General features: G+C 48.9%; 1 protein-coding gene across 4 annotated transcripts in view; it reads right to left on the reverse strand.

The window, feature by feature from the left end:
• The window catches only part of LOC139417911 (high affinity cationic amino acid transporter 1-like), a 100,413-nt gene that overhangs the window by 45,302 nt on the left and 31,179 nt on the right, over nucleotides 1–23,932 (reverse strand). For 3 of the 4 annotated variants that reach the window (XM_071166896.1, XM_071166899.1, XM_071166898.1), the window contains 2 exons: nucleotides 18,490–18,712; nucleotides 8,764–8,900 (listed from right to left, as the gene is read on the reverse strand). In XM_071166896.1, coding sequence (XP_071022997.1) covers nucleotides 8,764–8,900; nucleotides 18,490–18,712 — 360 coding nt within the window. The remainder of the gene's footprint in view (nucleotides 1–8,763; nucleotides 8,901–18,489; nucleotides 18,713–23,932) is intronic. The other variant, XM_071166897.1, reaches the window with a different exon arrangement.

A 23,932-nucleotide genomic window follows, 5' to 3' on the forward strand; every position in this document is an offset into this window, starting at 1 on the left:
GGTGGGAGAGACAGAAAGGCCATGATAGCTTGGGAGAGAGACAGAAAGGCCATAAGGCCATGATAGCTGGGGGAGAGACAGAAAGGCCATGATAGCTGGAGGAGAGACAGAAAGGCCATGATAGCTGGGGGAGAGACAGAAAGGCCATGATAGCTGGAGGAGAGACAGAAAGGCCATGATAGCTGGTGGAGAGACAGAAAGGCCATGATAGCTGGAGGAGAGACAGAAAGGCCATGATAGCTGGTGGGGAGACAGAGAGGCCATGATAGCTGGGGGAGAGACAGAATGGTCATGATAGCTTTGGGGAGAGACAGAAAGGCCATAAGGCCATGATAGCTGGGGGAGAGACAGAAAGGCCATGATAGCTGGGGGAGAGACAGAAAGGCCATGATAGCTGGAGGAGAGACAGAAAGGCCATAAGGCCATGATAGCTGGGGGAGAGACAGAAAGGCCATGATAGCTTGGGAGAGAGACAGAAAGGCCATAAGGCCATGATAGCTGGGGGAGAGACAGAAAGGCCATGATAGCTGGAGGAGAGACAGAAAGGCCATAAGGTCATGATAGCTGGGGGAGAGACAGAAAGGCCATGATAGCTTGGGAGAGAGACAGAAAGGCCATAAGGCCATGATAGCTGGGGGAGAGACAGAAAGGCCATGACAGCTGGGGGAGAGACAGAAAGGCCATGACAGCTGGGGTAGAGACAGAAAGGCCATGATAGCTGGAGGAGAGACAGAAAGGCCATGATAGCTGGGGGGGGAGACAGAAAGGCCATGATAGCTGGGGGAGAGACAGAAAGGTCATGATAGCTTTGGGGAGAGACAGAAAGGCCATTAGGCCATGATAGCTGGGGGAGAGACAGAAAGGCCATGAGGCCATGATAGCTGGGAGAGAGACAGAAAGGCCATTAGGCCATGATAGCTGGGGGAGAGACAGAAAGGCCATGAGGCCATGATAGCTGGGAGAGAGACAGAAAGGCCATGATAGCTGGGGGAGAGACAGAAAGGCCATGATAGCTGGGGGAGAGACAGAAAGGCCATGATAGCTGGGGGAGAGACAGACAGGCCATGACAGCTGGGGGAGAGGCAGAAAGGCCATGACAGCTGGGGGAGAGACAGAAAGGCCATGATAGCTGGAGGAGAGACAGAAAGGCCATGAGGCCATGATAGCTGGAGGAGAGACAGAAAGGCCATGATAGCTGGGGGAGAGACATGAAGGCCATGATAGCTGGGGGAGAGACAGAAAGGCCATAAGGCCATGATAGCTGGGGGAGAGACAGAAAGGCCATAAGGCCATGATAGCTGGGGGGGAGACAGAAAGGCCATAAGGCCATGATAGCTGGGGGAGAGACAGAAAGGCCATAAGGGCATGATAGCTGGGGGAGAGACAGAAAGGCCATAAGGCCATGATAGCTGGGGGAGAGACAGAAAGGCCACGAGGCCATGATAGCTGGGGGAGAGACAGAAAGGCCATGATAGCTGGGGGAGAGACAGAAAGGCGATGATAGCTGGGGGAGAGACAGAAAGGCCATGATAGCTGGGGGAGAGACAGAAAGGCCATGATAGCTGGGGGAGAGACAGAAAGGCCATGATAGCTTTGGGGAGAGACAGAAAGGCCATAAGGCCATGATAGCTGGGGGAGAGACAGAAAGGCCATGATAGCTGGGGGAGAGACAGAAAGGCCATGATAGCTGTAGGAGAGACAGAAAGGCCATGATAGCTGGGGGGGAGACAGAAAGGTCATCATAGCTTTGGGGAGAGACAGAAAGGCCATAAGGCCATGATAGCTGGGGGAGAGACAGAAAGACCATGATAGCTGGGGGAGAGACAGAAAGACCATAAGGCCATGATAGCTGGTGGGAGAGACAGAAAGGCCATGATAGCTTGGGAGAGAGACAGAAAGGCCATAAGGCCATGATAGCTGGGGGAGAGACAGAAAGGCCATGATAGCTGGGGGAGAGACAGACAGGCCATGACAGCTGGGGGAGAGGCAGAAAGGCCATGACAGCTGGGGGAGAGACAGAAAGGCCATGATAGCTGGAGGAGAGACAGAAAGGCCATGAGGCCATGATAGCTGGAGGAGAGACAGAAAGGCCATGATAGCTGGGGGAGAGACATAAAGGCCATGATAGCTGGGGGAGAGACAGAAAGGCCATAAGGCCATGATAGCTGGGGGAGAGACAGAAAGGCCATAAGGCCATGATAGCTGGGGGAGAGACATAAAGGCCATGATAGCTGGGGGAGAGACAGAAAGGCCATAAGGCCATGATAGCTGGGGGAGAGACAGAAAGGCCATAAGGCCATGATAGCTGGGGGAGAGACAGAAAGGCCATAAGGCCATGATAGCTGGGGGGGAGACAGAAAGGCCATAAGGCCATGATAGCTGGGGGAGAGACAGAAAGGCCATAAGGGCATGATAGCTGGGGGAGAGACAGAAAGGCCATAAGGCCATGATAGCTGGGGGAGAGACAGAAAGGCCACGAGGCCATGATAGCTGGGGGAGAGACAGAAAGGCCATGATAGCTGGGGGAGAGACAGAAAGGCGATGATAGCTGGGGGAGAGACAGAAAGGCCATGATAGCTGGGGGAGAGAAAGAAAGGCCATGATAGCTGGGGGAGAGACAGAAAGGCCATGATAGCTTTGGGGAGAGACAGAAAGGCCATAAGGCCATGATAGCTGTGGGAGAGACAGAAAGGCCATGATAGCTGGGGGAGAGACAGAAAGGCCATGATAGCTGTAGGAGAGACAGAAAGGCCATGATAGCTGGGGGGGAGACAGAAAGGTCATCATAGCTTTGGGGAGAGACAGAAAGGCCATAAGGCCATGATAGCTGGGGGAGAGACAGAAAGACCATGATAGCTGGGGGAGAGACAGAAAGACCATAAGGCCATGATAGCTGGTGGGAGAGACAGAAAGGCCATGATAGCTTGGGAGAGAGACAGAAAGGCCATAAGGCCATGATAGCTGGGGGAGAGACAGAAAGGCCATGATAGCTGGTGGAGAGACAGAAAGGCCATTATAGCTGGAGGAGAGACAGAAAGGCCATGATAGCTGGGGGGGAGACAGAGAGGCCATGATAGCTGGGGGAGAGACAGAAAGGCCATAAGGCCATGATAGCTGGTGGGAGAGACAGAAAGGCCATGATAGCTTGGGAGAGAGACAGAAAGGCCATAAGGCCATGATAGCTGGGGGAGAGACAGAAAGGCCATGATAGCTGGAGGAGAGACAGAAAGGCCATGATAGCTGGGGGAGAGACAGAAAGGCCATGATAGCTGGAGGAGAGACAGAAAGGCCATGATAGCTGGTGGAGAGACAGAAAGGCCATGATAGCTGGAGGAGAGACAGAAAGGCCATGATAGCTGGTGGGGAGACAGAGAGGCCATGATAGCTGGGGGAGAGACAGAATGGTCATGATAGCTTTGGGGAGAGACAGAAAGGCCATAAGGCCATGATAGCTGGGGGAGAGACAGAAAGGCCATGATAGCTGGGGGAGAGACAGAAAGGCCATGATAGCTGGAGGAGAGACAGAAAGGCCATAAGGCCATGATAGCTGGGGGAGAGACAGAAAGGCCATGATAGCTTGGGAGAGAGACAGAAAGGCCATAAGGCCATGATAGCTGGGGGAGAGACAGAAAGGCCATGATAGCTGGAGGAGAGACAGAAAGGCCATAAGGTCATGATAGCTGGGGGAGAGACAGAAAGGCCATGATAGCTTGGGAGAGAGACAGAAAGGCCATAAGGCCATGATAGCTGGGGGAGAGACAGAAAGGCCATGACAGCTGGGGGAGAGACAGAAAGGCCATGACAGCTGGGGTAGAGACAGAAAGGCCATGATAGCTGGAGGAGAGACAGAAAGGCCATGATAGCTGGGGGGGGAGACAGAAAGGCCATGATAGCTGGGGGAGAGACAGAAAGGTCATGATAGCTTTGGGGAGAGACAGAAAGGCCATTAGGCCATGATAGCTGGGGGAGAGACAGAAAGGCCATGAGGCCATGATAGCTGGGAGAGAGACAGAAAGGCCATTAGGCCATGATAGCTGGGGGAGAGACAGAAAGGCCATGAGGCCATGATAGCTGGGAGAGAGACAGAAAGGCCATGATAGCTGGGGGAGAGACAGAAAGGCCATGATAGCTGGGGGAGAGACAGAAAGGCCATGATAGCTGGGGGAGAGACAGACAGGCCATGACAGCTGGGGGAGAGGCAGAAAGGCCATGACAGCTGGGGGAGAGACAGAAAGGCCATGATAGCTGGAGGAGAGACAGAAAGGCCATGAGGCCATGATAGCTGGAGGAGAGACAGAAAGGCCATGATAGCTGGGGGAGAGACATGAAGGCCATGATAGCTGGGGGAGAGACAGAAAGGCCATAAGGCCATGATAGCTGGGGGAGAGACAGAAAGGCCATAAGGCCATGATAGCTGGGGGGGAGACAGAAAGGCCATAAGGCCATGATAGCTGGGGGAGAGACAGAAAGGCCATAAGGGCATGATAGCTGGGGGAGAGACAGAAAGGCCATAAGGCCATGATAGCTGGGGGAGAGACAGAAAGGCCACGAGGCCATGATAGCTGGGGGAGAGACAGAAAGGCCATGATAGCTGGGGGGAGAGAAAGGCGATGATAAGGCGCCATGATAGCTGGGGGAGAGACAGAAAGGCCATGATAGCTGGGGGAGAGACAGAAAGGCCATGATAGCTTTGGGGAGAGACAGAAAGGCCATAAGGCCATGATAGCTGGGGGAGAGACAGAAAGGCCATGATAGCTGGGGGAGAGACAGAAAGGCCATGATAGCTGTAGGAGAGACAGAAAGGCCATGATAGCTGGGGGGGAGACAGAAAGGTCATCATAGCTTTGGGGAGAGACAGAAAGGCCATAAGGCCATGATAGCTGGGGGAGAGACAGAAAGACCATGATAGCTGGGGGAGAGACAGAAAGACCATAAGGCCATGATAGCTGGTGGGAGAGACAGAAAGGCCATGATAGCTTGGGAGAGAGACAGAAAGGCCATAAGGCCATGATAGCTGGGGGAGAGACAGAAAGGCCATGATAGCTGGGGGAGAGACAGACAGGCCATGACAGCTGGGGGAGAGGCAGAAAGGCCATGACAGCTGGGGGAGAGACAGAAAGGCCATGATAGCTGGAGGAGAGACAGAAAGGCCATGAGGCCATGATAGCTGGAGGAGAGACAGAAAGGCCATGATAGCTGGGGGAGAGACATAAAGGCCATGATAGCTGGGGGAGAGACAGAAAGGCCATAAGGCCATGATAGCTGGGGGAGAGACAGAAAGGCCATAAGGCCATGATAGCTGGGGGAGAGACAGAAAGGCCATAAGGGCATGATAGCTGGGGGAGAGACAGAAAGGCCATAAGGGCATGATAGCTGGGGGAGAGACAGAAAGGCCATAAGGCCATGATAGCTGGGGGAGAGACAGAAAGGCCACGAGGCCATGATAGCTGGGGGAGAGACAGAAAGGCCATGATAGCTGGGGGAGAGACAGAAAGGCGATGATAGCTGGGGGAGAGACAGAAAGGCCATGATAGCTGGGGGAGAGACAGAAAGGCCATGATAGCTGGGGGAGAGACAGAAAGGCCATGATAGCTTTGGGGAGAGACAGAAAGGCCATAAGGCCATGATAGCTGGGGGAGAGACAGAAAGGCCATGATAGCTGGGGGAGAGACAGAAAGGCCATGATAGCTGTAGGAGAGACAGAAAGGCCATGATAGCTGGGGGGGGAGACAGAAAGGTCATCATAGCTTTTTGGAGAGACAGAAAGGCCATGAGGCCATGATAGCTGGGGGAGAGACAGAAAGACCATGATAGCTGGGGGAGAGACAGAAAGACCATAAGGCCATGATAGCTGGTGGGAGAGACAGAAAGGCCATGATAGCTTGGGAGAGAGACAGAAAGGCCATAAGGCCATGATAGCTGGGGGAGAGACAGAAAGGCCATGATAGCTGGTGGAGAGACAGAAAGGCCATGATAGCTGGAGGAGAGACAGAAAGGCCATGATAGCTGGGGGAGAGACAGAGAGGCCATGATAGCTGGGGGAGAGACAGAAAGGCCATAAGGCCATGATAGCTGGTGGGAGAGACAGAAAGGCCATGATAGCTGGAGGAGAGACAGAAAGGCCATAAGGCCATGATAGCTGGGGGAGAGACAGAAAGGCCATGATAGCTTGGGAGAGAGACAGAAAGGCCATGATAGCTGGGGGAGAGACAGAAAGGTCATGATAGCTTTGGGGAGAGACAGAAAGGCCATTAGGCCATGATAGCTGGGGGAGAGACAGAAAGGCCATGAGGCCATGATAGCTGGGAGAGAGACAGAAAGGCCATGAGGCCATGATAGCTGGAGGAGAGACAGAAAGGCCATGATAGCTGGGGGAGAGACATGAAGGCCATGATAGCTGGGGGAGAGACAGAAAGGCCATAAGGCCATGATAGCTGGGGGAGAGACAGAAAGGCCATAAGGCCATGATAGCTGGGGGAGAGACAGAAAGGCCATAAGGCCATGATAGCTGGGGGGGAGACAGAAAGGCCATAAGGCCATGATAGCTGGGGGAGAGACAGAAAGGCCATAAAGGCATGATAGCTGGGGGAGAGACAGAAAGGCCATAAGGCCATGATAGCTGGGGGAGAGACAGAAAGGCCACGAGGCCATGATAGCTGGGGGAGAGACAGAAAGGCCATGATAGCTGGGGGAGAGACAGAAAGGCGATGATAGCTGGGGGAGAGACAGAAAGGCCATGATAGCTGGGGGAGAGACAGAAAGGCCATGATAGCTGGGGGAGAGACAGAAAGGCCATGATAGCTTTGGGGAGAGACAGAAAGGCCATAAGGCCATGATAGCTGGGGGAGAGACAGAAAGGCCATGATAGCTGGGGGAGAGACAGAAAGGCCATGATAGCTGTAGGAGAGACAGAAAGGCCATGATAGCTGGGGGGGAGACAGAAAGGCCATAAGGCCATGATAGCTGGTGGGAGAGACAGAAAGGCCATGATAGCTTGGGAGAGAGACAGAAAGGCCATAAGGCCATGATAGCTGGGGGAGAGACAGAAAGGCCATGATAGCTGGTGGAGAGACAGAAAGGCCATGATAGCTGGAGGAGAGACAGAAAGGCCATGATAGCTGGGGGGGAGACAGAGAGGCCATGATAGCTGGGGGAGAGACAGAAAGGCCATAAGGCCATGATAGCTGGTGGGAGAGACAGAAAGGCCATGATAGCTTGGGAGAGAGACAGAAAGGCCATAAGGCCATGATAGCTGGGGGAGAGACAGAAAGGCCATGATAGCTGGAGGAGAGACAGAAAGGCCATGATAGCTGGGGAAGAGACAGAAAGGCCATGATAGCTGGAGGAGAGACAGAAAGGCCATGATAGCTGGTGGAGAGACAGAAAGGCCATGATAGCTGGTGGGGAGACAGAGAGGCCATGATAGCTGGGGGAGAGACAGAAAGGTCATGATAGCTTTGGGGAGAGACAGAAAGGCCATAAGGCCATGATAGCTGGGGGAGAGACAGAAAGGCCATGATAGCTGGGGGAGAGACAGAAAGGCCATGATAGCTGGAGGAGAGACAGAAAGGCCATAAGGCCATGATAGCTGGGGGAGAGACACTTACCCCTCTATCTCCTCTGTCTACACTAACCCCGCTATCTCCTCTGTCTACACTTACCCCTCTATCTCCTCTATCCACACTAACCCCTCTATCTCCTCTGTCTACACTAGCCCCGCTATCTCCTCTGTCTACACTAACCCCTCTATCTCCTCTGTCTACACTTACCCCTCTATCTCTAACTCCTCTCCCTACTATCTCCTGCCTCTCCCTACTCTCTACTCTCTCTCTTCTCCCTACTCTCTCTCTTCTCCCTACTCTCTCTCCTCTCCCTACTCTCTCTCCTCCCCCTACAATCTCTCCTCCCCCTACAATCTCTCCTCCCTCTACTCTCTCTCCTCCCCCTACTCTCTCTCCTCCCCCTACTCTCTCTCCTCTCCCTACTCTCTCTCCTCTCCCTACTCTCTCTCCTCCCCCTACAATCTCTCCTCCCCTACAATCTCTCCTCCCTCTACTCTCTCTCCTCCCCCTACTCTCTCTCCTCTCCCTACTCTCTCTACTCTCTCCTTTCCCTACGCTCTCTCCTCTCCCTTCACTCTTTTCAGTCGTATGCTTGATAATAGTTGTCAGATAAGTAAATATCACTGGCCCGAGACTTCTGAAAGAGTGACAACAATACTACAAACTGATGATGTGTGGTTCAAACACAGAACAGCTTGGCCACATCATCCACAGAGCTGGGGTCCAATCTGACTGTAGGTCCTCAGGTGACTAACTGGGTCACAGCACTCTGAACACCAGGTTGATTTATTATTATGCATTTATTAACTTTAACCTCTCTCTTCGAGGAGATGACAGCTAGGTAATCACAGCTAGGTAAACAACGACACCATGCAGCTGCTCGCTCTACCACTGTCTTCCCACCTCTAACTCTTGTAATTTAACCCCTGACGCTGCTTACCAGACATGACCCCAGCGGCCATGGTGGACATGATGGGTGTCTTCCCTAACCTCTAACCTCTAACCCCTAACCCCTGACGCTGCTTACCAGACATGACCCCAGCGGCCATGGTGGACATGATGGGTGTCTTCCCTAACCTCTAACCTCTAACCCCTAACCCCTGACGCTGCTTACCAGACATGACCCCAGCGGCCATGGTGGACATGATGGGTGTCTTCCCTAACCTCTAACCTCTAACCCCTAACCCCTGACGCTGCTTACCAGACATGACTCCAGCAGCCATGGTGGACATGATGGGTGTCTTCCTCTCACTGATGCGGGCCAAGAAGGAGAAGAGGAGGCCGTCGCGAGACATGGCAAATATTATACGAGGGAGAGGGAACATCGAGCCCAGGAGACTGGGGGGAGGAAGGGAGGGAGAGGAAAGGGATGAGGAGAGAGGGAACATAAACCCCAGGAGACTGGGGGGAGGAAGGAAGTGAGGGGAGAGGGTTGAGGAGAGAGGGAACATAAAGCCCAGGAGCCGGGGGGGAAGGGAGGTAGAGGAAAGGGATGAGAAAGGGATATTTTGGTAGAATGGTAGGTATAAGAGGGGTGAGGGTAAAGTGGGGGAACAGGGGAGGAGAATTTGGTAGAGAAGAGGAAGAAGGATTGAGGGGGGAGATATTTGATAGAGGAGGAGGAAGAGTTGAGGGGAGGAGGAAGGGTTGTGGGAAGGAGGAAGGGTTGATGGGAGAGAGACTTGATAGAGGAGAGGAGGAAGGGTTGAGGGGGGTAGGAAGAGTTGAGGGGGGTAGGAAGAGTTGAGGATCCCCACATAGCCTGGTTCCTCTCTAGGTTTCTTCCTAGGTTTTGGCCTTTCTAGGGAGTTTTTCCTAGCCACCGTGCTTCTACACCTGCATTGCTTGCTGTTTGGGGTTTTAGGCTGGGTTTCTGTACAGCACTTTGAGATATCAGCTGATGTACGAAGGGCTATATAAATAAATTTGATTTGATTTGATTTGATAAGAGGAAGGGTTGAGGGAGAGAGGAAGGGATGAGGGGGGGAGGAAGGGATGAGGGGGGGAGGAAGGGATGAGGGGGGAGGAAGGGTTGAGGAGAGGAGGAAGGGTTGAGGGGAAGACTTGATAGAGGAGAGGAGGAAGGGTTGAGGGGAGGAGGAAGGGTTGAGGGAAGAGATTTGATAGAGGGGAGGAGGAAGTGTTGAGGGGGGAGGAAGGCTTGAGAGAAGAGAGACTTGAAACAGGAGAGGAGGAAAGGTTGAGGGTAGAGAGACTTGATAGAGGAGAGGAGGAAGGGTTGAGGGGAGAAGGAAGGGTTGAGAGAAGAGACTTGATAGAGGAGAGGCGGAAGGGTTGAGGGGAGGAGGAAGGGTTGAGGGTAGAGATTTGATAGAGGGGAGGAGGAAGTGTTGAGGGGGGAGGAAGGGTTGAGAGAAGAGAGACTTGATACAGGAGAGGAGGAAGGGTTGAGGGTAGAGAGACTTGATAGAGGAGAGGAGGAAGGGTTGAGGGGAGGAGGAAGGGTTGAGAGAAGAGAGACTTGATAGAGGAGAGGAGGAAGGGTTGAGGGAGGGAGGAAGGGTTGAGGGGAGAGGAAGGGCTGAAGGGAGGAGGAAGGTTTGAGGGGAGAGAGACTTGATAGAGGAGAGGAGGAAGGGTTGTGGGAAGGAGGAAGGGTTGAGGGGAGAGAGAGACTTGATAGAGGAGAGGAGGAGGGGTTGAGGAAGGGTTGAGGGGCGAGGAAGAGTTGAGGGGCGAGGAAGAGTTGTGGGAAGGAGGAAGAGCTGAGGGGAGTAGGAAGAGTTGAGGGGAGGAGGAAGGGTTGAGGGGAGGAGGAAGAGTTGAGGGGAGGAGGAAGGGTTGAGGGGGGGAGGAAGGGTTGAGGGGGGAGGAAGGGCTGAGGGGAGGAGGAAGGGTTGAGGGGAGAGACTTGATAGAGGAGAGGAGGAGAGGTTGTGGGAAGGAGGAAGGGTTGAGGGAGGAGATTTGATAGAGGGGAGGAGGAAGGGTTGAGGGTGGAGGAAGGGTTGAGAGAAGAGAGACTTGATACAGGAGAGGAGGAAGGGTTGAGGGGCGAGAGACTTGATAGAGGAGAGGAGGAAGGGTTGAGGGGAGGAGGAAGGGATGAGAGAAGAGAGACTTGATAGAGGAGAGGAGGAAGGGTTGAGGGGCGGAGGAAAGGTTGAGGGGAGAGGAAGGGCTGAAGGGAGGAGGAAGGTTTGAGGGGAGAGAGACTTGATAGAGGAGAGGAGGAAGGGTTGTGGGAAGGAGGAAGGGTTGAGGGGAGGAGGAAGGATTGCGGGGCGGAGGAAGGATGGAGGAACCCCAAATATCCTGGTTCCTCTCTAGGTTTCTTCCTAGGTTTTGGCCTTTCTAGGGAGTTTTTCCTAGCCACCGATCTTCTACACCTGCATTGCTTGCTGTTTGGGGTTTTAGGCTGGGTTTCTGTACAGCACTTTGAGATATCAGCTGATGTACGAAGGGCTATATAAATAAATTTGATTTGATTTGATTAGAGGAAGGGTTGAGGGAGGGAGGAAGGGTTGAGGGGGGAGGAAGGGATGAGGGGAGGAGGAAGGGTTCAGTGGAAAGACTTGATAGAAGAGAGGAGGAAGGGTTGAGGGGCGGAGGAAGGGTCGAGGGAAGAGATTTGATAGAGGGGAGGAGGAAGGGTTGAGGGAAGAGATTTGATAGAGGGGAGGAGGAAGGGTTGAGGGGGGAGGAAGGGTTGAGAGAAGAGAGACTTGATACAGGAGAGGAGGAAGGGTTGATGAGAGAGAGACTTGATAGTGGAGAGGAGGAAGGGTTGAGGGGTGGAGGAAGGGTTGAGAGAAGAGAGACTTGATAGAGGAGAGGAGGAAGGGTTGAGGGGTGGAGGAAGGGTTGAGGGGGGAGGAAGGGTTGAAGGAAGGAGGAAGGTTTGAGGGGAGAGAGACTTGATAGAGGAGAGGAGGAAGGGTTGTGGGAAGGAGGAAGGGTTGAGGGGAGAGAGACTTGATAGAGGAGAGGAGGAGGGGTTGAGGGGCGAGGAAGGGTTGAGGGGCGAGGAAGAATTGTGGGAAGGAGGAAGAGTTGAGGGGAGTAGGAAGAGTTGAGGGGAGGAGGAAGGGTTGAGGGGAGGAGGAAGAGTTGAGGGGAGGAGGAAGGGTTGAGGGGCGGAGGAAGGGTTGAGGGGGGAGGAAGGGCTGAGGGGAGGAGGAAGGGTTGAGGGGAGAGAGACTTGATAGAGGAGAGGAGGAGGGGTTGTGGGAAGGAGGAAGGGTTGAGGGGAGAGAGACTTGATGGAGGAGAGGAGGAAGGGTTGAGGGGGGGAGGAAGGGTTGAGAGAAGAGAGACTTGATAGAGGAGAGGAGGAAGGGTTGAGGGGGAGAGGAAGGGTTGAGAGAAGAGAGACTTGATAGAGGAGAGGAGGAAGGGTTGAGGGGGAGAGGAAGGGTTGAGAGGGAGATATTCGGTAGGAGAGAGGAGGAAGGGTTGAGGGGGGGAGGAAGGGTTGAGAGGGAGATATTCGGTAGGAGAGAGGGTGAAGGGTGAGGGGGAGAGGAAGGGTTGAGAGGGAGATATTCGGTAGGAGAGAGGGTGAAGGGTTGAGGGGGAGAGGAAGGGTTGAGAGGGAGATATTCGGTAGGAGAGAGGGTGAAGGTTTGAGGGGGAGAAGAAGGGTTGAGAGGGAGATATTCGGTAGGAGAGAGGGTGAAGGGTTGAGGGGGAGAGGAAGGGTTGAGAGGGAGATATTCGGTAGGAGAGAGGGTGAAGGGTTGAGGGGGAGAGGAAGGGTTGAGAGGGAGATATTCGGTAGGAGAGAGGGTGAAGGGTTGAGGGGGAGAGGAAGGGTTGAGAGGGAGATATTCGGTAGGAGAGAGGGTGAAGTGACAGTCAAGGGAGGAGGAAGGTGACTGCTTAATAGAGGGTCAAACTAGTATAGAGCAAGAAGAGACAAGGAGTCAAACAACAAAATCCACCCTGTAATGTAGCTGTAACGTTGCTCCCTGTAATGTTGCTGTAATGTATGTCCCTGTAATGTAGCTCCCTGTAAAGTAGCTGTAATGTAGCTCCCTGTAATGTAGCTCCCAGGAATGTAGTTCCCTGTAATGTATCTCCATGTAACATAGCTCCCTGTAATGTAGCTGTAATGTAGCTAGCTCCCTGTAATGTAGCTGTAATGTAGCTCCCAGGAATGTAGCTCCATGTAACGTAGTTCCCTGTAATGTAGCTCCATGTAACATAGCTCACTGTAATGTAGCTGTAATGTAGCTAGCTCCCTGTAATGTAGCTGTAATGTAGCTCCCAGGAAAGTAGCTCCATGTAACGTAGCTCCCTGTAACGTAGCTGTAACGTAGCTCCCTGTAATGTAGCTTTAACGTTGCTCCCTATAACGTAGCTCCCTGTAATGTAGCTGTAATGTAGCTCCCTGTAATGTTGTTCCCTGTAACGTAGCTCCCTGTAATGTAGCTCCGTGTAACGTAGCTCCTTGTAACGTAGCTTCCTGTAATGTTGCTCCCTGTAATGTAGCTGTAATGTAAGTCCCTGTAACATAGCTCCCTGTAATGTAGCTGTAATGTAGCTCCCTGTAATGTAGCTCCCTGTAATGTAGCTCCCAGGAATGTAGCTCCATGTAACGTAGCTCCCTGTAATGTTGCTGTAATGTAGCTCCCTGTAATGTTGCTGTAATGTAGCTCCCTGTAATGTAGCTGTAATGTAGCTCCCTGTAACGTAGCTCCCTGTAATGTAGCTGTTACATAGCTCCCTGTAATGTAGCTCCCTGTAATGTTGCTGTAATGTAGCTCCCTGTAATGTAGCTCCCTGTAATGTAGCTGTAATGTAGCTCCATGTAATGTGGCTCCCTGTAATGTAGCTCCCTGTAATGTAGCTCCCTGTAATGTAGCTGTAATGTAGCTCCCTGTAATGTGGCTCCCTGTAATGTAGCTGTAATGTAGCTCCATGTAATGTTGCTGTAATGTAGCTCCCTGTAATGTAGCTCCCTGTAATGTAGCTGTAATGTAGCTCCATGTAATGTAGCTCCCTGTAATGTAGCTCCCTGTAATGTAGCTGTAATGTAGCTCCATGTAATGTTGCTGTAATGTAGCTCCCTGTAATGTAGCTCCCTGTAATGTAGCTGTAACGTAGCTCCCTGTAATGTAGCTGTAACGTAGCTCCCTGTAACGTAGCTCCCTGTAATGTAGCTGTAACGTAGCTAACTGTAATGTAGCTGTAATGTAGCTCCCTGTAACATAGCTCCCTGTAATCTAGCTCCCTGTAAAGTAGCTGCAATGTAAATCCCTGTAATGTAGCTCCCTGTAATGTAGATCCCTGTAATGTAACTCCCTGTAACGTAGCTCCCTGTAATGTAGCTCCCTGTAATGTTGCTGTAACGTAGCTCCCTGTAATGTAGCTCTCTGTAATGTAGCTTTAACGTTGCTCCCTGTAATGTAGCACCCTGTAAAGTAGCTCCCTGTAATGTAGCTGTAATGTAGCTCCCTGTAATGTAGCTCTGTGTAACGTATCACCCTGTAACGTAGCTCCCTGTAATGTAGCTGTAACGTAGCCCCTGTAATGTAGCTCCATTTAACGTAGCTCCCTGTAATGTAGCTAGATCCCTTTAATGTAGCTCCCTGTAATGTAGCTGTAATGTAGCTCCCTGCAATCTAGCTGTGACGTAGCTCCCTGTAACGTAGCTCCCTGTAATGTAGCTCCATGTAAAGTAGCTCCCTGTAATGTAGCTCCATGTAACGTAGCTCCCTGTAATGTAGCTGTAACGTAGCTCCCTGTAATGTAGCTCCCTGTAATGTATCTGTACCTTAGCTCCCTGTAACGTAGCTGTAATGTTGCTCCCTGTAATTTAGCTGTAATGTAACTAACTCCCTTACTAGACCTGACCCTTCCACCATTAACCTCTTGTGTCTAGTCTGGGTACCAGTCTGTTTCAGCATATCATGATCTTGGCTTCCGTTATTGATGTCCCTCTGTCTGTGTACCACCTTGTTGGTAGCGACAACCTTGTTGTTAGCGATAACCATGTTGTTAGCGACACCCATGTTTTTAGTGATAACCATGTTGTTAGTGATAACATGTTGTTAGAGATAACCATGTTGTTAGTGATAACCAGGCTGTTAGCGACAACCTTGTTGTTAGCGATAACCATTTTGTTAGCGACAACCTTGTTGTTAGCGACAACCATGTTGTTAGCGATAACCATGTTGTTAGTGATAACCAGGCTGTTAGCGATAACCTTGTCGCTAGTGATAACCATGGCGTTAACGATAGCCAATGTGTTAGTGATAACCATGTTGTTAGTGATAACATGTTGTTAGCGATAACCATGTTGTTAGTGATAACCATGTTGTTAGCTATACTGTGTCGTTAGTGATAAGCATGTTGTTAGTTATAAGCATGCTGTTAGTGATAACATGTTGTTAGTGATAACCATGTTGTTAGTTATAACATGATGTTAGCGATAACCCTGTTGTTAGCGATAACCTTGTCGCTAGTGATAACCATGGCGTTAACGATAGCCAATGTGTTAGCGATAACCATGTTGTTAGCGATAACCATGTAGTTAGAGATAACCATGTTGTTAGTGATAACCATGTTGTTAGTGATAACATGTTGTTAGAGATAACCATGTTGTTAGTGATAACCATGTTGTTAGAGATAACATGTTGTTAGAGATAACCATGTTGTTAGTGATAACCATGTTGTTAGAGATAACCATGTTGTTAGAGATAACCATGTTGTTAGAGATAACCATGTTGTTAGTGATAACCATGTTGTTAGTGATAACCATGTTGTTAGTGATAACCATGTTGTTAGCTATACCGTGTCATTAGTGATAACCATGTTGTTAGTGATAACATGTTGTTAGAGATAACCATGTTGTTAGCTATACCGTGTCGTTAGCGATAACCATGTTGTTAGAGATAACCATGTTGTTAGAGATACCATGTTGTTAGTGATAACCATGTTGTTAGTGATAACCATGTTGTTAGAGATAACCATGTTGTTAGTGATAACATGTTGTTAGAGATAACCATGTTAGAGATAACCATGTTGTTAGAGATAACCATGTTAGAGATAACCATGTTGTTAGAGATAACATGTTGTTAGAGATAACCATGTTAGAGATAACATGTTGTTAGAGATAACCGTGTCATTAGTGATAACCATGTTGTTGGTGATAACATGTTGTTAGAGATAACCATTTTGATAACCATGGTACCATGGTATTTTGGTGAGAGGGCTGATCTCTGCCATAAAGCCAGAGGTGAGGGTGGGGATTAGGGGTTTTTGGTGCTATGGTCTCTGCTATGTTCTTGAACAGCAGAACATCATTCGCCATGGCCCAGATCACACGAGGCATAGGGAACATAGCTCCCAACAGGCTGCACACACACAGACACATACAGGCACAAGATGAACGATCACACAGACGCATGCATGCACACACACACACACACATGCACAAACAGACACACACACACAGCTGGACAGCCGGACACATACAGACAGAATACAGGCAACGCCACGCAGGCCAGTCACGTTGGGAGTTAATCACAGAGCAGCTAACACATTCAATTGATTCCAAATAGTAGATAAATGAACATATTTCGTAATTGTTTTAGGCTTATGTTCTTTTGGAAGGTTTGAGTAGATTTTTTTTATGTTGATTCGTTGCAAGTGATTGAAGGTCCATGGATGGAGTTTTGGAAAGACAGTATCATTTGAACATTTTGGTTTGATTGGACTTTTATTTCCAAAGGGGTGTGATTTTCCCGCACTTACGACGTATGAGCAGGGTGCTGAGATTTGACTGAAGGCTGGGGCATCCAATCACAGGACTGAAAGTGTTAGCAGGCGGGGGTTACGATAGTGATGAAGGGTGTTAGTGAGAGCAATAACCATTTAAAATAGTTCATATTCCTTCATGCATAAACACAGAGTTAGAGGCTCAATCCCAAATGGCATCGTACTCCCTATATTGCACACTTCTTTAGACAAGACCCCTATGGACCCTAGTGCAATGTAGTGCACTATAAAGCCCTATGGACCCTGGTGTAATGTAGTGCACTATAAAGCCCTATGGACCCTGGTGTAATGTAGTGCACTATAAAGCCCTATGGACCCTGGTGTAATGTAGTGCACTATAAAGCCCTATGGACCCTGGTGTAATGTAGTGCACTATAAAGCCCTATGGACCCTTGTGTAATGTAGTGCACTATAAAGCCCTATGGACCCTGGTGTAATGAGAATAGGATGCCATGTGGGACAAACCCATAATCACGAAACAGGCAATTCAGAAAGAGAGATCAAGGTTGAAATAAAACACATTTCATATTGGAATATCAGGAGACGCTAATCATTTAGACATCTTATCACAGACACGGAATGGAACTACACCCTCAGGGAAAAAAGGTGCCCTCTAGAACCTAAAAGGGTTATTCGACTGTCCCCATAGAAGAACCCTTTGAAGAACACTTGTTGGTTCCAGGTAGAACCTTTTTGGTTTTAAGTAGAGCTGTTTTGGCTTCAACGTAGAATCCTTTTTACACAGCATTTTACATGGTACCCAAAATGGTTCTTCCTGGAACCAACAAGGGTTCTTCAAAGGGTTCTCTGACGGAGAACGGACGGAGAACCCTTTTGAAACATTGTTTTTCTAACGTCTGGGAATCAAATTAGAAGTCTACAAATGAATACAACTCAATGCCTTTAGAACCGCGAACGGGCTGAATAGTAATACATTTCATTTCTGTTTTTCAATAATTTAACATTTTTAATAGTTGAAATAGGAAGTAAGAGTGTATAGGTTTGTCATACTTAACCAATAAGGCCGAGGGTGTGTGGTATGTGGCCAATATACCAAGGCTAAGGGCTGTTCTTAAGCACGACGCAATGTGGAGTGCCTGGACAGAGCCCTTAGCAGTGGTATATTGGCAATATATCACAACCCCCCGAGAGCCTTACTGCTACTATAAACTGGTTATCAACTGAATTAGAGCAGGAAAACTACATGTTTTGTCATACCCGTGGTATACGGTCTGATATACAGTATATCCTGCCTGTTTGGCCCTATCCGGGGGTGTCATCAGACGGGGCCACAGTGTCTCCCAACCCCTCCTGTCTCAGCCTCCAGTACTTGTGCTGCAATAGTTTGTGTCATGGGGGCTAGGGTCAGTTTGTTATATCTGGAGTACTTCTCCTGTCCTATCCGGTGTCCTGTGTGAATTTAAGTATGCTCTCTCTAATTCTCTCTCTCTCTCTCTTGGAGGACCTGAGCCCTAGGACCATGCCTCAGGACTACCTGGCATGATGACTCCTTGCTGTCCCCAGTCCACCTGGCCGTGCTGCTGCTCCAGTTTCAACTGTTCTGCCTGTGATTATTATTATTTGACCATGCTGGTCATTTATGAACATTTGAACATCTTGGCCATGTTCTGTTATAATCTCCACCCGGCACAGCCAGAAGAGACTGGCCACCCCACATAGCCTGGTTCCTCTCTAGGTTTCTTCCTAGGTTTTGGCCTTTCTAGGGAGTTTTTCCTAGCCACCGTGCTTCTACACCTGCAGTGCTTGCTGTTTGGGGTTTTAGGCTGGGTTTCTGTACAGCACTTTGAGATATCAGCTGATGTCAGAAGGGCTTTATAAATACATTTGATTAATTGATTTCATATACCACGTCTGTTAGCCAATCAGCAATCAGGGCTCGAACCACCCAGTTTATAATGAACATGATATACCTGTTAGATTTATGGGATAATATGACAGATCTCTCTACTGATATTAATAGACAGCTGGGGAATCAAATACCCCCATGGTTAAATATATACTCACTAAGAGACACACACACGCACACACCTGGTGGTGTGAGCTAAACTCACTGATCACATCAGCAGGGTGTGTGTGTGTACATACAGGTTAGTTTGTCTAGGTGAGGCTAGGTGTGTGTTGAATCACCTTCTATACATAGATGTACAGTATGTGTACTAACCTGGTGGACAGAGCACACAGTGACCCTACAGCCACAGCGTAAGTGGCTCCCTCCCAGCCTACATATTTAAAGGCTGCGGGCAGAGGACTGTTGTTGTCTAGGAGGTAGTAGGGCATCATCATGGTGAGAGCAGCAGACACTCCGAAGTAGGCCACGAAGCAGATGAGGAGAGACGACACGATGCCTATGGGAATGGCCTTCTGAGGGTTCTTCACCTCCTCACCTGGGGGCAGAGGTCAGGAGTTAGAGGTCAGAGGTCAGATGTCAGGGGTTAGATTCCTCAAGATCTACACAACCTATTTCAAAGAGAAAGAAAGTTAATGTTCTAAATGAATGTCTTCGTTGCGTAGGTCTTCACACCCCAGAATTATAATTAATTATTGGTGGGAGCACCTTGGGCAGCCGTAATAGCTGTCAATCATTTTGAATACTATTCAAAAAATCTGTATATATTTTTAGTTGTTGTAATTTTTACTCCCCTTTTTCTCCCCAATTTCGTGATTAGGATCTTGTCTCATCTCTGCAACTCCCCAACGTGCTCGGGAGAGGCGTATGTCGAGTCAAGCGTTCTCCGAAACATGACCAAACCGTACTTCTTAATAATATCACCCATCCGCTTAACCAGGAAGCTGCACCAATGTGTCTGAGGCACTGTTTAACTGACGACCGAAGTCAGCCTGCACTTTCCCAGCCAACCCAAGGAGTCGCTAGAGCGCAATGAGCCAAGTAAAGCCCCTCCGGCCAAACCCTCCCCTAACCCGGACGATGCTGGGCCAATTGGGACTGCTGGTCACGGCCGGTAATGACACAGCTTGGGATTGAACCCCAGGTTGTCGTGTTGAATAATATTCTACCGACACAACAGTGCCTTCAGAAAGTATTCAGAACTACTCATTTATTCCACGTTTTGTTACATTACAGCCTTACATATATATATATTTTTATCCTCAGCAATCTACTCACAATACCCCATAATAACAAAGCGAAAACCGGTTTGGATAATTGTTTTGCACATTTATTAAAAATAAAAAACAGATACCTTATTTACATACATATTCAGACCCTTTGCTATGAGACTTGAAATTCAGCTCAGGTGCATCCTGTTTCCATTGATCATCCTTGAGATGTTTCTATGACTTTAGATTCCAAGATGGCGTAGAAGTCTTGGTCTTGTCCCGTCCCGTGTATATATCGTTTTCATCATACAGTGGGGAGAACAAGTATTTGATACACTGTCGGTTTTGCAGGTTTTCCTACTTACAAAGCATTTAGAGGTCTGTCATTTCTATTATAGGTACACTTCAACTGTGAGAGACGGAATCTAAAACAAAAATACTGTAGTTCTTGACCAGGTTTGCACACACTGCAGCTGGTCTGCCGACCATTCGATGAGGTTTAAACTCTTCCGTCCCATGCCCATCTGCCCGCTGTCTGAATCGCTGTGTCTCCAGCTCGCCTAGCATGGTACTGAATTGGCTCCCTGACTCAGGTATTGCTACTCACTGGACCCTATGATCACTCGGATACACATGCATCGCCCTAATGCCAGTATGCCTATTGCTGTTTTGGTTACTGATTATTATTAGTGCACTACATTGTCCATAGCTGTTTTTGTTAGTGATTGTCTTATTTCACTGTAGAGCCTCCAGCCCTGCCCAATATTCCTTGGCTAGCCCTTTAATTCCACCCCCCACACATGCGTGACCTCACCTGGCTTAAATGGTGCCTCTAGAGACAAAACCTCTCTCATTGTCACTCAATGCTTAGGTTTACCTCCACTGTACTTATATCCTTCCATAGTCTAAACATTATGCCTTGAATTTTTCTCCCGTGGCGAGAATTCTGCTCTTTTTACTCTCTGTTCCGAGCGCACTAGACGACCAGTTCTTATAGCCTTTAGTCGTGTCCTTATCCTACTCCTCCTCTGTTCCTCTGGTAATGAAGAGGTTAATCCAGGCCCTGCAGCCCCCAGCACCACTTCTATTCCCCAGGCGCTCTCTTTTGTTGACTTCTGAAACTGTAAAAGCCTTAGAAGCCACCTCCCTAAGTTTGTTTTATCGATTGCTTTAGCACACTCCATCAACCCGGATTTACTAGCCGTGTCTCAATCCTGCCTTAGGAAGGCCACCAAAAATCCTGAAATTTCCATCCCTAACTGTAACATTTTCCGACAAGATAGAACTGCCAAAGGGGGCGGAGTTGCAATCTGCTGCAGAGAGAGCCTGCAGAGTTCTGTCATACTATCCAGGTCAGTGCCCAAACAGTTCGAGCTTTAACTTTCAAAAAAATTCACCTTTTCAGAAACAAGTCTCTTACCGTTGCCGCTTGTTATAGACTCCCTTCAGCCCCCAGCTGTGCCCTGGACACCATATGTGAATTGATCGCCCCCCATCTATTTACAGAGGTCGTACTGTTAGGTAACCTAAACTGGGACATGCTTAACACCCCGGCTGTCCTACAATCTAAGCTAGATGCCCTCAATCTCACACTGATAATCAAGGAACCTACCAGGTAGAACCCTAAATCCGTAACCATGGGCACCCTCTTAGATATCATCCTGACCAACTTGCCCTCTAAATACACCTCTGCTGTCTTCAACCAGGATCTCAGCGATCATTCATTGCCTGCGTGCATAATGGATCCACGGTCAAACGACCACCCCTCATCACTGTCAAACGCTCCCTAAAACACTTCAGCGAGCAGGCCTTTCTAATCGACCTGTCCCGGATATCCTGGAAGGATATTGACCTCATTCCATCAGTAGAAGATGCCTGGTTGCTCTTTAAAAGTGCTTTCCTCACCATCTTAAATAAGCATTCCACATTCAAAAAATTTAGAACTAAGAACAGATATAGCCCTTGGTTCACCCCAGACTTGACTGCCCTCAACCAGCACAAAAACATCCTGTGGCTTACTGCATTAGCATCAAATAGCCCCTGCGAGTCAGGAACCAATTTACTCAGTCAGTTAGGAACCAATATACCCACCACTGCGACCTGTATGCTCTCGTTGACTGGCCTTCACCACATATTTGTCACCAAACCCACAAGCTCCAGGTCATCTATAAGTCTCTGCTAGGTAAAGCCCCGCCTTATCTCAGCTCACTGGTCACCATAGCAACACCCACCTGTAGCATGCTCTCCAGCAGGTATATCTCACTGGTCACCATAGTAACACCCACCTGTAGCACGTTCTCCAGCAGGTATATTTCACTGGTCACCATAGTAACACCCACCTGTAGCACGTTCTCCAGCAGGTATATTTCACTGGTCACCATAGCAACGCCCACCTGTAGCATGCTCTCCAGCAGGTATATCTCACTGGTCACCATAGTAACACCCACCTGTAGCACGTTCTCCAGCAGGTATATTTCACTGGTCACCATAGCAACACCCACCTGTAGCACGTTCTCCAGCAGGTATATTTCACTGGTCACCATAGTAACACCCACCTGTAGCACGTTCTCCAGCAGGTATATTTCACTGGTCACCATAGCAACGCCCACCTGTAGCATGCTCTCCAGCAGGTATATCTCACTGGTCACCATAGTAACACCCACCTGTAGCACGTTCTCCAGCAGGTATATTTCACTGGTCACCATAGCAACACCCACCTGTAGCACGTTCTCCAGCAGGTATATTTCACTGGTCACCATAGTAACACCCACCTGTAGCACGTTCTCCAGCAGGTATATTTCACTGGTCACCATAGTAACACCCACCTGTAGCACGTTCTCCAGCAGGTATATTTCACTGGTCTTTCCCAAAGGCCTTGGCCCCCTTTCCTTCCAGTTCTCTGCTGCCAATGACTGGAACGAATTGCAAAAATCACTGAAGCTGAAGACTTATATATCCCTCACTAACTTTAAGCATCAGCTGTCAGAGCAGCTAACCGATGACTGTACCTGTACACTGCCAATCTGTAAATAGCCCATCCAACTACCTCATCCCCATATTGTTATTTATCTTCTTGCTCACTATCTCTACTTGCACATCATCATCTATCACTCCAGTATTAATGATAAATTGTATTTGTTATTATCCTCTATGGTGTATGTATTGCCTACCTCCCTACTCTTACCTCATTTGCACACACTGTATATAGATTGTTCTATTGTGTTATTGACTGTATGTTTGTTTATGTGTAACTCTGTGTTGTTGTTTGTGTCGAACTGCTTTGCTTTATCTTGGCCAGGTCGCAGTTGTAAATGAGAACTTGTTCTCAACTGGCCTACCTGGTTAAACTAAGGTGAAATAAAAAAAATACTTGATTGGAGTCCACATGTGGTAAATTCAATTGATTGGACATGATTTGGAAATTCCCACACCTCTCTATAAAAGGTCCTACAGTTGACAGTGCATGTCAGAGCAAAAACCAAGCTATTAGGTTGAAGGGATTGTCCATAGTGCTCCGAGACAGGATTGTGTCGAGGCACAGAGTACTGAGTAAAGGGTCTGAATACTTATGTAAATGTGATAGATACATTTTTTTATATACTTTTGAAAAAAAATCTAAAAACCTGTTTTTCCTTTGTCATCATGGGGTATGGTGTGCAGATTGATGAGGAAAATAAACTTAAATAGTAATTTTGTAACATTACAAAATGTGTAAAAAGCCAAAGGGGTCTGAAAACTTTCCGTATCCACTGTCCACAGGTAAAACAGCCTGGTTCAACTGATTTAGAGGCAGTGGAAATGTAGGGTTAACCCTAACCCTAACCCAAGACCTCAATGACCTCTGACCCCTGTAGAACCTCCTAACCCTAAACCCTATCCCTAACCTTAACCCTAACCCTAAACCCTATCCCTAACCCTAACCCTAAACCCTATCCCTAACCTTAACCCTAACCCTAAACCCTATCCCTAACCCTAAACCCTATCCCCAACCCTAACCCTAAACCCTATCCCTAACCTTAACCCTTAACTTAACCACTCAGAATTAATACCTAAACTAAAGTTTTAGTTTAACTTTTGTGGAATTTGACTGAGAGCTAAGAACCCTAACCCTAACCCATGACCTCAATGACCTCTGACCCCTGTAGAACCTCCTAACCCTAAACCCTGTGACTGTCTGACTGGACAGCAGCTTAGCCCATGACCTCAATGACCTCTGACCCCTGTAGAACCTCCTGACCCTAAACCCTATCCCTAACCTTAACCCTAACCCTAAACCCTGTGACTGTCTGACTGGACAGCAGCTTAGCCCATGACCTCAATCACCCCCTTATCCACACCGTCTTCGTGGAACAATCGGTTTTAAATTCACTGCTTCACTGAGGATGGCCTAAATAAGTCCCTAGATATAATTGTATTTGTGGGCTACTGAGATTAGGTCGTCATTCAAACATGACGTGACTTGTTCAGCACATTTTTACTCCTGAACTTATTTAGGCCATAACAACAAAGAGGTTGAATACTTGACTCAAGACATTTCAGATTTTCAT

This window comes from Oncorhynchus clarkii, chromosome 10 (assembly GCF_045791955.1).
Source record: "Oncorhynchus clarkii lewisi isolate Uvic-CL-2024 chromosome 10, UVic_Ocla_1.0, whole genome shotgun sequence".
NCBI classification, from domain to species: domain Eukaryota; kingdom Metazoa; phylum Chordata; class Actinopteri; order Salmoniformes; family Salmonidae; genus Oncorhynchus; species Oncorhynchus clarkii.